The 18,452-nt window shown below is 40.8% G+C and overlaps 1 protein-coding gene across 2 annotated transcripts in view; it reads right to left on the bottom strand.

The window, feature by feature from the left end:
• LOC122551779 (contactin-associated protein-like 5) overlaps positions 1-18,452 on the bottom strand; it is an 888,067-nt gene that overhangs the window by 133,991 nt on the left and 735,624 nt on the right. For both annotated transcript variants that reach the window (XM_087989329.1, XM_043694242.2), the window contains exon 21: positions 7,284-7,377. In XM_087989329.1, the coding sequence (XP_087845455.1) occupies positions 7,284-7,377 (94 nt within the window). The remainder of the gene's footprint in view (positions 1-7,283; positions 7,378-18,452) is intronic.

Raw genomic sequence — 18,452 nt, 5'->3', positions numbered from 1 at the left:
CAGTGTTACGTTGATGAATTGAGAAAAATAAAATGGCTTAAGAAAAGAGAACAGTGAGCCATGGTGTATGATTTTTCTTCAGTCAGTAGAATGGTAGATTGCGTTTTCCAGAGTCAGTGCGAAGGTGACTATATATATATACATATATTAGATTATAATATGTAAATACAGAGCAAAATTTGCTAATGATACATAATTTGAAGGAAAGGCCATACAATGAAGATGATACAAATTATTTGCAACAGGTTAGAGATAGGCTAACAGAATAGGCAAATAAATGGCAAAGGAGAAAGTGAGGACTGATGAAGGACTTGTGCCCAAAATATCGATTCTCCTGCTCCTCAGATGCTGCCTGACCTGCTGTGCTTCTTCAGTACTACACTCTTGAAATAAATGGCAAATGCAATTTGAATTGGAAAGTGGGAGGCGATGAATTTTCTAGAGAGGGTGAACATAAAACATTACAGTGCAGTACAGGCCCTTTGGCCCTCGATGTTGCACCAGCCTGTGAAACCAATCTGAAGTCCATCTAACCAACACTATCCCATTATCATCCATGTGTTTATCCAATCATCCTTTAAATGCCCTTAAAGTTAGTGAGTCTACTACTGTTGCAAGGAGTCATGGAGTTGTACAGCACAGAAACAGACCTTTCGGTCCAACCAGTCCACACTGACCATATTCTGAAACTAAATTAGTCCACCTGCCTGAACTTGGACCATATCTGTCCAAACCTTTCCTATTCAAGATCTTATCCAAATGCCTTTTAAACATTGTAACTGCATTTGCATCCACCACTTTCACTGGCAGTTCATTCCACATACAAACTGCTGTCTATGCAAAAACAAAAGTTCCACCTCATGTCCTTTTTAATGGGGGTCACTTGATACGTAATGGCACAATTCTTAATCAAGCGTAGGGACAGAGGGAACTTAGAATCCATGAACACTTAACCTTGAAGGTGGAAAGCCATGCTGAGAGAGTAATTTGCAATGTCTCCAGGACGTCAGGCCTCTTAGATAGAAATATCGAGCACAAAAGCTGAGTAATCAAAATAACCATCAGATGCTCTCTTGAATGTCTCAATTGAACCTGCTTCCACCACATTTCCAAACAGTGCAGTCCATACCCTCTGTACTCACTGAGTGAAAAAGATTTTCCTCACTTCATCCTTGCTTCTTTCGCTTCAAACAAGTATGTAAGCTAGCTTACATACTTATCATCAACCTGAACTACAAATCTTCTCAAAAATAACTATCACTTCAAATCTATGCTCTCTTGTTCCTTTTCCGAGCAGCAACAGTTTTGCCCTAATGACTCATCCCAGCTTGCTCATGATGTTGAAAACCTCTATCAGACTTCCATTTAGCCCTCTTCTCTCCAAGGAGATAACTTTCAACTTGTTTGCCTATCCTCATCACTGCAGTTCTCATCCTTCAATCATTTTTGTAAACAGTTTCTGCACTCTCTCCAATGGCTTCACATCCTGACTATAATGTGCAGTGAATCACTTTGGCAGAAAGAATAGAGGATTTGCATGTTATTTAAATGGATAAACACTGCAGTAAGCTGCAGCAGAGTAGGGTTTTAAGGTTTTTGTGCAAAACTCACAAAAAGCTAACATCCAAGATCAGCCAATTAACAGCTAAAGTTTAAAGCCTGTTGTATTTTGTAGTTGTGGATTAAATTTTAAATTTTAAAGATAATAGGGAAGGCAAATAGAATGTTAATCTTTACTTCAAAGGGAATGGAGAATAAAATAGGAAGATTTTGCTAAAACAGTACAAGACACTTAATTGGACCACATCTGGAACATTGTGAACGGGTTGTTAGCTGTTTATCGAAGGAAAGATATACTGGCATTGGAGGCAATTCAGAGGAGGTTCATTAGGTTGATCCTGGTTATGAAAGGGTTTCTGATGAGGAGAGTTTGAGTAAATAGAGTCGGCCTGTGCCCGAAACGTCGAATCTCCTGTTCCCTGGATGCTGCCTGACCTGCTGTGCTGTTCCAGCAATAAAGTTTCAACTTTGATCTCCAGCATCTGCAGACCTCACTTTCTCCTCCTAAATAGAGTCTGTAATCAAGTAGACCTCACAGCCTCACAGTAAAGTGGCGACTCTTTAGAACAGAGATGAGGAGGAAAGTTCTTCAGCCAGAGAGTGGTGAATCGATAGAACTCATTGCCATAGAAAGCTATGGAGGCAAGTCATCAAGTATCTTTAACACAAAGACAGATAGGTTCTTGATTAGTGAGGAGATAAAGGGTTATGGAGAGAAGGGAGGATAATGAGGTTGAGGAACATATCAACCATGCTGGCATGGTGGAGCAAACTTGATGGGCCAAATGGCCTAATTCTGCTCATACGTCTTACAGTCTTATGAGACTTATTGAAGTTTAGAAACGTGTGAGACATCCTTATTGAAATTTTAAGATTTTAAGGGGACATGACATGGTAGATACAGCCTGGTTGTTTCCCCTTGTGGGTCAGTCAAAGACCAGAGAACATAAATATCAGACTATGGAGTCATCTATTTAAGACAGAGATGAGGAGGAATTAGCTCTCCCACAGGGTAGTGATCAATGAAATTCTTTACCACAGAGGGCTGTTGAGGCTGGGTAATTAAGTATATTCAAGGCTAAGATTGACAGGTTTTTTAATTGTCAGAGAGTTCAGGGCTATGGAGAAAAAGGCAGGAAAGTGAAGTTGAGGAATATCAGATCGGTCATGATCTCACTGAATAGTGGAGCAGACTTGATGGACCAAATGGCATATTTCTGCTCTTATGTCTTATGGTCTTCAAGTCTCACTGGTTGAAAGCATGGGACCACTGGTGGAGCAGTTAAAATGAAGGTCAAGAAATGGACTAACATTTGCACTACTGCAATGCTGGATGGCAGTTCCTTCGTCCGCAATTTGTCTATTGCATTCCAGTGAATTCACATTGAGGAAATGTGCAGAATGACCTGTACTTCTCTATCAGTCTGAGCAGCTATAATTAAAGTACCACCAATATCTATGTAGCTCATCACTCAGAAAGTGCCTGCACATATTTAAGATGGCAAAACCATTTTTTAATTTTTATTTTCAATTTCCATGGGGAGCATTGGATTGCCTGACACAATGGAACCAATCTCTTCCTCCATTAGAGACTCACTTTATTGTGAGGCATAGTTGATATCAACATTCAATGCCAAAGGTTCCTCTTTGTGGCAGGTTCTGCCATACAGAAAGTGCAGCCCAGCTTTTGCAGAGCAAATCATCTCGGCCCCTGTCTTTCAACATGTATGCCTTAGCCCAGCACCTCACTGAAGGTAATCCTCATTCCCTTCACCACTGAGCTATAGACAGTCAATTTATTTCTTGCCCATATATTCACAAACACACCACTCGCCAGTGCGCACCATTAAGTACGCAATGATTAATCAATTTGTACGTTAACATCCCATGCTAATAGATCTGCTGATGGAATAAGCTAAACTCATGAATCACTGCAGTCTGACAATCTCTTATAAAGTATTAGAATTTGCTTGGTAAGTGTACAGAAATCTTGCTGCCATGAGAAGTGGAGGAATTATTCAACTGAAAAGCCAAGAGCTTTTTGAATATTTCATTCTGTCTTCCTGACACAAGGGCAAAAAAAATGAAGGTGGGATATTCATTTTACTTTACATACTCTTGTCCAACTGAAGACAGCAGAAAATAAATTTACATATTAGAAAGCACAGCTTCAGAATGATTATTTTTTAAATTAATTGTGCCTTGGAACTAGTTTAAGTGTGTATGATGTCTCTATTTATCACATTCCCAGGTAGATACCTGCTGCTTGCATTAACTATGCTGCATTTAAATTTGATTTATTTATAGAATGAATGGCAACTTAAAATAATGAAAAAAAAACAGTGCCTTTTCTATCTGTGTTGACAGTAATGAAATTTGTTTAAGAATTGTCTTGGGAGGCTTAAAGTAGCAGCAGGTATAATACCAGAAGTCTTGTCATGTTAAGAGAAAGCAAGACTTTGCATTAAGTCTAACTGTTCTACTACAGTTTTTCTTTTAGTTGGCAGTGACAGTTCAATATAATTGTTTCAAACATCAGAAGATAAACAGCTGATTTACTAAGCTTGTCATAGTGGCTATCCACTTTTTCCCTTCTTTCCACACTGTCCCTCCTCCTACACACATGCTTACCACAGCCATGGAAAGACAGATGAAAAATACAAACTAAAATCTAGCCTCAGTAAGCTAATGTAAGAACCGTGATGTGTAGGTTCATTTTAACATTAGGTCTGAGGTATGGCAGTGATTTCACTGCATTTGTTTAGGTGAGCAATATACAGTGTTGAAACAAGTAGTGCAGCTCTCAAAGATACTGGTTGAACTGGTCAATGGTGAACTCTTGAGATTGTTGGTGAGGGACAATTACAGGTCATGGTGCCAGTGAAGACAGGGGCTACAGGTCAGACCTTTATTTGGAGGAGATGGTCATTGCTGAGCATGCAACAGCTCCCATCATAATTTCTAACTCTCAGGAAGTACTGCAGATCTTCAGAGCTTGGCACACCAAGAAAAAAGATACAGCTCCTTCCTGAAGCAAAGCAAAATACTGCAGGAAATATGAAAAAAAAAACATGGAAGACATTGGAGAAACTCAATAGATCTGGCAGCATCTGCAGAGATAGAAGCAGAGTTCCTATCTCGAGTCCAGTATGAACATACAACAGTACAGCACGGGAACTGGCCCATCAGCCCACCATGTCTGTGCTGGCCAGGATATTATTCAATACTAATCCCATTTGCCTGCACGTGATTTGTATCCCACTATCTCCTGCCTGTTCACGTGCCCATTGAATGTTTCTTAAATGTTATTATTGTATCTGCTTCTACCATCTTCCCTAGCAGCGGATTCAAGGCACCTACCACACTCTGAGGAAAAAAAACATGCCCTTGCACATTTCCTTTAGACTTTACCACTCTCCCTTTACACCAGAGTCCCTAGTATTTGATATTTCCATCCCAGGAAATGGACTCCAATTATTCACCCTGCCCATGCCTCTCATAATTTCATGAGCTTCGAGCAGGTCACCCCTCAGCCTCCAACCTCTTCTTTTTTTGCTAGGCAGCATCCTAATAAACCTCTTCTACACCCAATGAAGACAAGCATGCCATAAGCCTTCTTTGCCATCTTCTCCACTCTTGTTGCCAATTCCCGGGAGCTATGCTCTTGCACCCCAAGATCCCACAGTACAGCAATAGTCATTGGATCCTGCCATTTACTGTATACTTTCCTCTTGCATTCAAACTGCATCACTTTATGATCCTCTGGATTAAACTCCATCTGCCATTTCTCCGCCCAACTTTCTGACCAATCCATATCCTGCTGTATCCTTTGACTATCTTCCCTACTGTCCACAACTCCGCCAATTTTCATGTCATCTGCAAATCTACTAATCAGACCACCTATATCTTCATCCAAATCAATTGTATAGATTACAAATACCAGGGATCTTCGCACTGATCCCTGTGGAAAACCACTGGCCAGAGACCTCCAGTCAGAAAACACACTGCCACAACTGCCCTCTACCTTCTGTGACCGAGCCAGTTTTGTATCCAACTTACCAATTCATTGTGGATTCCCTGCAACTTAATCATCTGAGCCAGCCTACCATGAGGGAACTTGTCAAGTGCTTCAGCAAAGCCCAAGTAGAACAATATCCACTGCCCTACCTTCATCAATCATCTTTCATCACTTCCTCAAAAGACTAAAAATAACTCTTGATTCCCTTGATAATTAAAACATTGTTCTAAAGAAGAATCATGCTGGGCTTGAAACATTAAGTCATTCTCTCTCCACAGATGTTGCCAGGCCTGTTCAGTATCATAGAATCATAGAATCACCAAAGTGTGGAAACAGGCCCTTCGGCCCAAAAAGTCCACACTGACCCCCCCGAAGAGTAACCAGTTCCATCTTCATTTAATCTCGGTACACCAACTTTGTAATATATCATTTAATTGGAGGCAGTTCAGAGCAGGTTCACTTGGATGGTCCACATAACATAGGGATTGTCTTCTGAGCAAAAGTTAAACATGTTGGGGCCATACTCACTGGAGTTTGGATGAGCAAGTGGTAATCTCATTGAAACATGTAGGATTCTTAAGGGGCTTGACAGGGTAAATATTGAGAGGATGTTTGCTCTCATGGGAGAGTCTAGGACCAGAGGGCATGGTCTTAGAATAAAAGGGCACCAATTCAAAACAAAGATGAGGAGGAATTTATTTTCTCAGAGGGTTAAGAGCCTTAGTAACTCTTTGCCATAGATAGCTGTGGGGGTAGGGTCCTTGTGTTTATTAAAGCTGAGATAGATTGATTGAACAGTCAGAGAATCAAGGGTTATGGGAACGAGGTAAGCAAGTGGATATGAGGAATGTCAAATCATCCATGATCCCATTGAAGGGACTCAAGGAGCCAAAGGCCTACTTCTTTTCCTATTTTCTCTGGTCTTATGATCTTTATGGATGATTGGACAGGCACACTCAGGGTGTTTCAATGGGGACACAATGCACTCTCGGGTAGGTATTGCCATCTGTATGATGAGACACCTTTCTCATTTAAATATTTCGTGATACTCTTCATTTCACAAATTCACTTTAAAGATGCTAACACATTTGTCCAACACAGGTAACTGTTCAAAGTAACTGTTACATCGCACTCAACATTCCACTGCTCTTTGTGTCAGATGTTTCTTTTCACAGAGAATTCACCTAAGCTTAAGCATCTGTCAACAATGCAGAGTAAAAATAATTAATAATACTTTTCCTCTAATGGTAGTTTCTGACTAGGAGTAAAGGAATTATATCATTAATGGTATCAGATCTCAGGAAACTTCTCATTTACTATTCATTCCATATAGTTATTTTCAACACCGCCTGTTAATGTTCACCTTAATCAGTGTGGACCTCATCTCTGACAAACAGTAGTGGTATAAATATCTAACAACATAGCTGAGTCCACAGGAGCAAACTCATATTTATGCATAGAGAATAATGGAACTACACAGCACAGAAAGAGGACATCAGTTCACTATGACTCTGACTCCACTTTCAAAGAGCTATTCAAATAGCTCCTCATCTCATTATCATGGAGGTGTTCTCATTTTGAAATACTTATCCCATTCTATTTTGAAAGTTGTGACTGAATCTGCATCCATCATACTTTAAGGCAATGCAATCTGGGTCAAATACAATGCTGGAATCAAGGTAAAGAGAATTGTTCACTTGCTTACCCACAATCTTGCCAAGAGTAAGAGATCTAACAGAATTAAATCTGAGATCCATATCTGAAGGGAGGCTATACTCCACAGTCGTGAATTGATCAATCTGTAAATACAAAGTAGAAATTTGAACGGTCACATTATTTCCTGTTATACACTCTCAGTTTATGCTGTATTTTTAGCATTGGTCAACTTATGTATTCAGATAATAGGTTTTGAAGGAGGAATCATTTTCACACAGTTACAAATACCATGTTTGGTTTTATTTCAAAGTAAGACATTAGTTCATCGATTTCTCCCCGAGTTTGGTCAATTTTAGGTGCAGTAAATCTTTAACAATATCAGATCACCTGTGATTAAAATTTCAAACTATTTACATGGTCAAACTATGCAGGTCTGGGAGTCAACAAGTTTTGGATTGATTTCAGGCAGGGTGCTCTGAGAAATACTAAATAAAAACCGCAAGAACTGTGGATGCTGTAAATCAGAAACTAAAACAGAAGTTGCTGGAAAAGCTCAGCCAGTCTGGCAGCATCTATGCAGAGAAATCAAAGTTAACGTTTTGGGTCCGGTGACTTTTCCTCCAAACTGAGTTCTGAGGAAGGGTCAGCAGACCTGAAACATTAACTTTGATTTCTCCTCATAGATGTTACCATACCGGCTGAAGATCTTTCAGCAACTTCTGTTTTTGCTCTGAGAAATATGGGTGGTCTCAGTTGCGAACTGTAACTTAGCAGTTTCACAAATAGTTTGAAGATTCAAAGTCCCTCTCTCGACACTAGACTACAGAAACCTAAGTTAACACTCTAGTGTTGAGTCAAAGGGGTTGGATTCTGAATCTCTGATGGGGACAGGGTAAGGTGGGAGTGTTTTTGAAAAGAGCGTTCTCAAACAGAATGACAGTCTTTTTATGTATTTGTGATGCACTGCAATTTTCAAAGGTGGGGAAGAAAGCAAACTGGTAACTTGCATACCTCCAATTACCTCCTGGTGTTTGAAATAACTCCACCAAGGCTGGTATCTCATCGCCAAGTTACCTTTTATTTACACATGTACAGCCCTTGACGTCAGTCCTGCCTCATTCAGCATCAGGTACCAGAGTGTTTCTTTTTTATTAATCTATTTTTTCAAATAAACCTGTTCAGCAAAGTTATGACATAGGGCTCCCTGATTGGACAAGGTTAACAGCCCCAATCAAGGAGCCCATACTCTATGATGTCCAACTGGCTGACCTCATAACAATCACGACAGTGGTTAAAAGCTTGTTGAAGAGCTTGTTAACAGGCTGGAGAATGCCAGAATCAAGGAGACCTTGGTTCAAGTTCAACTGTTCTGGAAGTGCATTAAAAAATATCCAGACAGAGTGATTAAATTAATTAAGGACAGGAAGATCACATGATTGGGATGTTATAGAATGCAATGGGGAGACATATCTACTGGGATGGCTGATTTGAAATCTCAAAGGAAAGAAATTCAAATGAGCCAGCATGATGTTTCTCTTGTTTGAGAAGTTTGGGTGAAGTTCCTTATTAGCGAGCAATTGAGCCATGAAACCCTGTGCTGTCCTGCTCCAGGCAACAGCTATTCCTGTCATTGGCTGCCATGTGAAAATTGATCACTGACCATAAGGGTCATCGAGGGCCAAAGAGCCAGTACTGTGCTGTACTATTCTAAGACATAGGAGCAGCAATTAGGCCATTTGTCCCATCAGGTTTGCTCCACCATTCAATCATGGCTGACAAGTTTCTCAACCCCATTCTCCCACCTGCTCCCTGTAACCTATGATCCCTTCATGGAACTGCTTCTCACCTCTCGGCCATGCCAATTGGTTGCCAAGCCACTTCGAGCCATTTCGTACCAAAATCACTTTATGCCACTGTTGTTGATGCAAGGTGGGGTCAGAATCCAGCAGTTATTTGGATATTGGGTTCTTGGCCCTGGATAGAAAACTCAGCATGGCCCCACCCCTCCCTCGCATCCAACTGTCCTTACATATGGATAAAAAACAGAGCTCAACCCACAATTGTATGTGATAAAATAAGTGGATCCGTTCTTAACATAGATGCTAAAATCAGAGGGGGAATAGGTCATTCAGCTCTCCAAGCTTGTTCCATCATTCAATATGATCATGGCTGATCATCCAACTCACTTTCTCCCCAGACCCTTGATCCCTTTAGTCCCAAGAACTATATCCAACTTTATTTCGAAAACACTCAATGTTTGACTTCAACCATATTCTGTGGTAGATAGTTCCACAGGCTCACCACTCTCTGGGTGAAGAAATTACTCCTTATTTCAATCCTAAGTTTACACTTGGGCCTGAATGTTTCTGTCGATTAGGAAATGATCTTTGAGCATAATGTCATAGAAAACAGTATGCTAATATGTTCAATAGTGTTTTGCTGTGAAGAAATATAAATCACTTCTTGAAACTTTAAATCCTTAACGACAACAAAAACAGAAAAACTCAGCAGGTCTTGCAGCATCTGTGGAGAGAAAGCAGAGTTAACATTTTGGGTCCAGTGACTCTTCTTCAGAACTGAAGAAGGAGTGGGGAAGGGATGGGGAATAAACAACAGGTGGCGATGGAGCCCAGAGAGTGAGACAGAAACAGTTGAACAGTTAAAGGGTAAAGGTCAGTCTGAGAAAAATCAGTAGCTGTTAATTTGGACTATTTGGCGCTGTGGCAGCCCATGTGATGACAAAGCCTGGTGTGTGGAGGTTGGAGTAAGGACACAGGAGAAACTGATCAGGCCCTAAAATGACTCAACTCAATATTGAGTCCTGATCGTTGCAGGGTTTGCAACAGCAAAATGAGATGCTGTTCTTCCAGCTTGTACAGAGCTTTGCTGCAGCACTGCAGCAAGGCTGAGACAGAGACTAGATTAGATTAGATTTTAGATTATTTACAGTGTGGAAACAGGCCCTTCGGCCCAACAAGTCCATACCGACCACTGAAGCGCAACCCACCCAGACCCATTCCCTTACGTTTACCCCTTCACCTAACACTACGGGCAATTTAGCATAGCCAATTCACCTAACCTGCACATTTTTGGACCGTGGGAGGAAACCAGCGTACCTGGAGGAAACCCACGCAGACACGGGGAGAATGTGCAAACTCCACACAGTCACCTGAGATGTTGGCCAGCAAACACAACCATGTCGTTTCGACCAGATCTGCCTTTCAGAGGGAGCTGTTCTCTCCTGGTTCTCTTGAAAGCAAGTATTGTAACTTGTAGCTGTCTGCTCTCTGCCAAGCGGTATAACATGCTTTATTCTTAAAGTCGACAAGAGAAGCATGAGTGGATGGAGTCAATTTCACAAAGACTCAGGGTTTGCAGATTGTGCTTTCAGTTGGTGAAGTTAAAATGTTGGAAGAGGTCACAGCTCTCTCTGTGCAAAAGAATATGTTCTCTCCTGCTGTTGGGTTCATGTTTTCATTTCTATTTGCCTTTGCTCAGGGTGTTCATGGGAAGCTGCTATATTGGAACAGCCGATCAGTAGCAGTTTATATCTGTATGTTATTTTGTTCAGCATTTTGATAGAATTACACTTAATCCAACTCTTACTTTTTATTTTTATTTTGTATGTGATTTAACTGTAGTGTAAGAATAATGTGTGTTTTGTTTAAAGCCTCATATTTTTCACCAATCAAATCACATCTGGAATGCAACACCTTACACTTGCCTTTAAATAGGTAAAAGTTAGCATCTCAGACTATCTCCTTGACATATTTTGAGGGGGTTTGGTTTGGTTCACAACCTCTTGAAGTGAGAGGCAACAGGAAACTTAGAGTTAGTTCTGCAGATACAACTTAAGTGTTCTGCAAGGCAGTCGCCTAGTGTGCATTTCATCTCCCCAATCTTGAGCAGATTCAACACATCACCCTTGGAGCTGGTGTCAGATGAAACTCAATTGCCTGACTCTTGCCTCTTTCTCAGAAAGTTGGGGACTCAGTTCCCACCCCAAGAGTTGGATTCAATCCAGGCGATGGGCATCTCATCCCCCTCCCTGGGGAGCAGGTGAAAGCCTAAGTCACCTCCTGTGGAAAATGCCAGTTGGGCAGTGACAGGCCTTTTCCCTGAGATTGGGGTACCTAAGGGCTGCCAGTCATTCAGAAGTTGGCATCTATGCATAGCAGATAGTGCCAAGGAGCAGTGTAACCTCTGTCAATACGGCCACGCAACAGAACCAAGATCAGCATGGAGCCTAAGTCAGGTGGGTGAGAGTTAGATGGGAGTTACAGAAAACAGGACAGCAGAGTTGGCATCTTGGGCAGAGGGGTGATAGCCCTACCATCCCTGCCAAGTGATCACTTGCTGAGTTAAAAGCTGTCAACAAGACTTTCTGCCCCATACATAATTGCAGCAAAGGCAGGTAAACAAAGTGGACCCCATACTCCAATCTCTCGCACAATTGTATGCTAGCTTCACTTCCAGACATGCATCGGTGAGTGGGAAGGACATTAGGTTCCTCGCCAGAACTTCAACACAACAGGACTTCTAAACCAACATTCTGATAGGAAATGTAGCTTTATCAGACATGTGTTTCTTTTCTGGGGAGAGTTAAGTAGATAAAAGCAGAGGAATTATCCACAATTTCTGACACATTTTCTCTGCACAATCAACTCACAAAAACAGATTAGGTGAAAGTGAGGACTGCAGATGCTTGAGATTAGAGTCGAGAGTGTGGTGCTGGAAAAGCACAGTAGGTCAGGCAGTATCCGAGGAGCAGGAAAATTGACGTTTGCTTTTACCCAAAGCATTAATTATCCTGCTCCTCAGACGCTGCTTGACCTGCTGTGCTTTTCCAGCATCACACTCATGACTCACAAAAATATTGTCTATTCATTATCTATTTGCTTTTTTTTGTGGGAGTTTGTGGTGTGCAAATTGACTGCTGGGTTTCTTATTTGACAACAAAGACTAAATTTCACAGGTAAGTCATTGGTCGCATAATGACTGAAGGAATCCTGAGGTTGTGCAAAGAGCAAGCCTTTCTTCTTCTCATTTCCTCCCCTTTCCTGATGATTGGAAGCATACAGGAAAATAAAGAAGTAATCACCTTAATTTGATCTTGGGACAGGTAGAAACGGGTCATTTACTACTCGATATGGGCTGTCCTCAGATTGTGAGCAGATTCTGTTCTGAAGTTCGTTTGCAAGTTGATTTGTACACAAGCCAGAAGACAATGCAGGACGATATTAAATAGCCATTTGTATGTGTAGTAAACACATTGCAGTCCTGTATGGGGATCATGTTCGTAAGCACAAGCGTTCATAAATGGAGGACTCCCTGTGTATATTTTTAACCTTTTATAGTTTCAGGTAGTGGTAAAAAATGTAGATCATTGGCACTCATCATGCTATACATTTATGAGAGCATTTGTTGTAGCACGAGTTTGGTTTAATTTCCCCAATAATTTTTAAAACTCTACTTAAAATCTTTGCACAATTTCTCTGCTGGGCTATTTAAACATAGCAATTATGTCCAAAAGATTAATAACTCTATTTAAGTCCCCCACGCAGGAGTCCATGCCAAACTGTTAATTGGTTGTGAACAAACGTGCAATCAAGAAGAACACTGGTTAGACCAACAGGCAATTTGTTGAAGATAAAATATTGCATTTCACAACAGATCAGGCTACTTTCTAATACTTAAGATTATGTAAAACAAGGTATTCTGTTGTCTGGTTCTACTGGTGGATTAGTCATGGAATTTTTCCTGCTTAATCTTTCACTGAAATTCCTTGAAATTTTCCATTATTTTCTTGTGAAAAATTGAGTCGAGAAACTGATGAGATGTAACAACAATAATTAGACTGGTTCAGTATTTCTTTCTGAATAAGTTATTGTGCAGTACCTGCTGGTCATGGTCACAGAGTTATTCCCTTCTTTAAAGTTATGCTGCTGGCTGCCCATCAAGTATGAAAAGTGTCAGGATGACTGCTCAATAAAACAAACCTGACAAGTCTATAAATATTTAGCTCTCGCTGTCACTACACAAAAAAAATGTTGAATACCTACACTGAGTAAATTACAGTGTCCACTTCCAATGAGGTGTGTCTTCCTTTTTATTAAACTATTTTTCTAATGAACCTGTTCAGCGATGTTAACACCAGGTGGGACTTGAATGTAGGTCTCTCAGTTCCAGGGTAGGGACACCACCAGTGTGTCAGAAGATCCCTCATAAGGTCTGTCTTGCCTGTTTTTCTTCACTCAACCCTGATGGCCAGTATCATTTGAGCACCTCGTAGCTACATTGTTCTAAATGGGGAGGCTGGGAACGAGTCTCTCATTTGGAGAATTCAGAGGCACACATCTCGATTGGAGGATGGCTAATCTTTAAGAAAGGCTGTAAGGAGAAGCCTGGGAACAATAGGCCTGTGAGTCAGACATCATTAGTGGGTAAGTTGTTGGAGTTGATTCTGAAAGTTAGGATTTACATGCAGTTAGAGAGGCAGGGACTAATGAGGGATAGTGAGCATGGTTTTGTGCAAGGGAAAGCTGTGTCTCACAAACTTGATTGAGTTTTTCGAGGAAGTAACCAAAAGGATTGATGAGAGCAGAGTGTTAGATATTGTTTACATGGATGTTAATGAAGCCACATGTTAAGGTTCCACATAGTAGAATAATCAGTAAAGTCAGATCACATGGGATTCAGGGAGAGCTTGACCATTGGATAGAAAATTGGCTCGATGGTAGGAGACGAGGTAGTGGTAGAGGGCTGTTTTTCCAATTAGAGGCCTGTGACCAGCTGTGTTCCACAGGGATTGGTACTCGGTCCTCTTTTGTTTATCATTTAAATGAATGATTTGGATAAGAATGTAGGAGGCATGCTTAAGAAGTTTATGGATGACACTGAAATTGGATGTACAGTGGACAGTGAAGAAGGTTGTCTAAGATTACAAAGAGATCTTGATTAATTACATCATTGGGCTGAGGAGTGGCAGATGAAGACCAATTTGGATAAATGTGAGGTATTGGATTTTGGTAAAACAAACAAGAGAGGACTTACACAATTAATGGTAGGGTCCTGGGTAGTGTTGTAGAACAGAGAGCTGGGGGTTCAGGTACATAATTCTTTGAAAGTTTCATCACAGGCAGACCAGGTGGTTAAGAAAGTGTTTAGTTTCATTTTCCTTCATTGCTCAGATCTTTCATTAGAACAGTTGGGAAGTCATGTTGAGGTTGTAGAGAATGTTGGTGAAGCCTCTTCTGGAGTACAGAGGAACCTCAATTATCTGGCATTTGATTATCTGAATATTGGATGATCCAACAAGGTCCCAATGCTTAACTAAACTATATTATCCAACATTTGATTATCCGGAATTCAATTAACCAAATGAAATACTCCCGCCCGTGTCCTTTGAATAATCAATGTTCCTCTGTATTGTAAAAAGTTCTTCTCTCGCTGTTTAGGAAAGATGTTATTAAATTGGAAAGCGTTCAGAAAATATTTATCAGGATGTTTCTGGGAATAGAGGGTGTGAGTTATAAAAATAGGCTGGGACCTTTTTACACGGAAGCATAGAAGGTTGAAGGGTAACATCAGAGGTTAATAAAATCATGAGGGGCATAGATAAGGTGAACAGCAAGGGTCTTTTACCTAGATGGGGGAGGTCAAAACTAGAGGCTAGATTTTTAAGGTGAGAGAAGAAAGGTTTAAAAAGGGCATGAGGAGCAACATTTTTCTACAGAGAATGGTTCATGTGTGAAATGTACTGCCAGAGGAGCGGTGGATGCAGGTACAGTTACAATATTTAAATGACATTTGGATAAGTACATGAGTAGGAAAGATTTGGAGTGTTATGGGCCAAGTGCTGGCAAATGAGATTAGTTTGGGAACATGGTCGGCATGTATGGTATGTTCCCATGCTGTATGACTCCATGACTCCTCATGGTTTCCATGGATATCTTTGATAGAGTGCAGATTATACCCAGCTTTAACCCTCCCAGAGGATTCATCTGCTGTCTCCATCTGTCAATTATTTATCTCAGATACAATTTCAGATGAAGTTTCATTTCGTTCAGTAGCCAATGAGAAGGCCTTCCGAGAACTCTGCACCTGCACCATTAACTCCATCCCTTTTCCTGGCAACATTCTCCAGTGGAAACAAATTAGCAGGTCAAAGGCTGGGAATCTTGCAGTGAGTACCCCACTTTGTCTCCCAAAAGCCTGTCCAGCTTCTGCATAAGTCAGGAATATTATGGAATATTCCCCACTTGGCTGACTAATATTATCACTAGATTGTTAATCCAGAGACCCAGGTAATATTCTGGGGACCTGGGTTTAAATTTCACCATGGCAAATGTTGGAATTTGAATTCAATGAAAAGTATCTGGAATTAAGAGTCTAATTAATCTATTATCAATTATGGGGAAAAGTCCATCTGTTTCACTAATGACCTTTAGGGAAAGAAACTTCCGTACTTACCTGGTCAGAGACAAAAAAGCTGCAGATGCTGGAATGCAAGGTAGATAAACAGGAGGCTGGAAGATCACAACAAAGCAGGCAGCATCAGGAGGTGGAGAAGTCGATGTTTCAGGTGTAACCTTTCTCCATCTCCTGATGCAGCCTGGCATGCTGTGTTCTTCCAGCCTCCTGCTTGTCATCCTGCCCTGGTCTGCCTACATGTGGCTGCAGACCCACAGGCAATGTGGTTGACTCTTAACCACCCTCTGGCACTTAGGTTTGGGCAATAAATACTAGCCTAGCTAGTGATGTCGTAATCTGTGAATAATTTTTTTAAAAAACTGGCCTAGATGAGTGCAGCTCAAACAACACTTAAGAGACTTGGCACCACCTAAGGCAAAATACTCCACTTGATTGGCACTGCATGCACAAACATTAACTCTTTTCACAACCGATGTTCAGCAGTAGAAATGTGTACCATCTACAAGGTGTACTGCAGAAATTACTGAGGCTCCCAAGACAGCACCTTCCAAATCCATGACCATTACCATTGAGATGATATGTCCCATGTGTGAATAAAAAATAAATTCACAACTGTATCATCACCTTCACCTTTGATATTACATTCACCTTTAAAAGCATTAATTCCTTTCGCACACTGGTATGGTTCTCATCTCTGCTCACTTAAGTCCAAGTGATGCAGATTTGTAGGAATATTGCAGACATCTGTATTTTTTAAAAATACATTTCATGGGATGTGGACTTGTTTAACCGAGTTCCGAATTAGGGGCTAGTTCCTCTTGAGAAAATGATGATACACTATTCATCATCATTAGTTTAGTCGTTAGAAAAGCACTATCAATATTACTCTCACCTGAAGTAAAGAGAGAGAAGGTGGAAAATATGATGCATTAAGATACAGAGGAAACATAAAATACAGTGCAGCCAAAGTCAAAGGGGAGTAGTAAATAAATGCATACAGAAATGAGATCTTTGTCTAAAGGATGTGCAATCGCAGAAAGATGAACAGCTGCCACATGAAAGCTAAATGAGAATTAATCCAAAACCTACAAGATAAAAGAAAACAAATTGAGGCTGATGTTAGGGTTGGAAAGTTTTGAACTCAATGTTGAGTTCAGAGGGAGGTAAAGTTCTGAATGAAAAGATGAGGTGGTGTCACATGAGTTTATATTGAGCTTTATTAGAAAATTGCCTGCCCCACCCAAGTCCTTGCGACATCATCAGATTAGGCAGAATTTAATGAAGTCTCCGACGTTAACTCTTTCAGATCCATTACTTTATACAATGAGATAAACATGAGAAGAAAGTGGAGAATGAGAATGACAGGCAAATGGAAATTCAGGTTAATACTGCAGGCCAAATGCTAAAGCAAAAGCAACCCAAAGAATTTTATGGATGTGTTGTCACTGAAGATTGAGACCATCCAAATAGCTGCATCTGCTATTTCATGACCTTTTAGTAACTCATCAGATCAACTATCTTGATGCCTCCACTGTTGCAAAGTTATTAGGTTGTTTTGGAACATTCAGGGCTAGATGAGCAGAAATTTCCTCCAACTAAATATTGGGGAGACTGAAAATATTTTTGATTCTCTGCTGCAAAATCTGAATCCTAGTCATCAGCTCCTTCCTTGGCAACAATCTGAGGTTAACTCTGTTTGTTCAGCACAACAGTGTCACATTTGATTCTAGGATTAACTTCTAATCTCATGTTCATTACTCGCTAAAATCACCGATTATCACCTGAGTAACATGGCACAACATCACCCTGTCTCAGATTAGTTGCTGCTAAAACCCTCACTGTCTTTGTCTTTGTAACCTGTATATTCAACTATTTCACTGCACTCCTGGCTGCCTCACATGTTCTATCCTCCAAAAGCTTGAGATCTTCTAAAACCTCACTGCCTATGCTTTAAAGAATTCCCACAGTGTGGAAACAGGCCTTTTGGTTTAACAAGTCCACACCAATTCTCTGAAGAGCATCCCACCCACACCCCTCCCCTATAATCCTGCATTTCCCAGGGCCAATGCACCTAATTTACACATCCCTGAACACTATGGGCAACTTAGCATGGCCAATCCTCTTACCTTGCATACCTTCAGACTGTAGGAGAAATCTGGAGCACCTGGAGGAAACCTACACAGGCATGGGGAGAACATGCAAACTCCACACAGTCACTCGAGGCTGAAATCAAACCAGAATCCCTGATGCTGTGAGGTAGCAGTGCTAACCATTGAGCCACTGTGCTGCCTTTTAGTTTGCTGCAAGACCTGTTTCCCTCTTAGACCTGTGTTCACTGATCAACATTGGCTCCTGGTTAAATAATGCCTTGATTTTAAAATTTTCTTTCATATTTTCATGACTTCCTTCCATCTATACCTCTTTGTCATGCTCCAGCCCCTACATTCCTCTGATCCAGCCTCTTGAGCATCCACAATTCTAATTGCTCCACTGTTGGTGGCCAAGCCTTTAACTGATTTACTCCAAGCTCTGGAATAATGTCCATCCACCGCTCCTCTTCTCTACCTTATTTCTTCCTTTGAGACAAGCCTGAAAACCCTAGTTCTTTGATCAAGCTTTACAACACCTCACCTAATATCACTTTATATGGCCCAATAGCACAATTTTGTTTTGTTCAGTGTTTGTGAAGCACTTTGGGAGATTTTATTACATTCAAGGCACTATCTCATATAAATTGTTTTTGTTACTGTTGTAAAGATGCCCACCACCACCCCCCCATCCCTGA

This window comes from Chiloscyllium plagiosum, unplaced genomic scaffold, assembly GCF_037043375.1.
Source record: "Chiloscyllium plagiosum isolate Xiang-an unplaced genomic scaffold, Cpla_swu_hap1 HiC_scaffold_7, whole genome shotgun sequence".
NCBI lineage: Eukaryota > Metazoa > Chordata > Chondrichthyes > Orectolobiformes > Hemiscylliidae > Chiloscyllium > Chiloscyllium plagiosum.
Note: the sequence above shows the minus strand (reverse complement) of the source record. Positions and strands in the feature narration are given on the sequence as shown.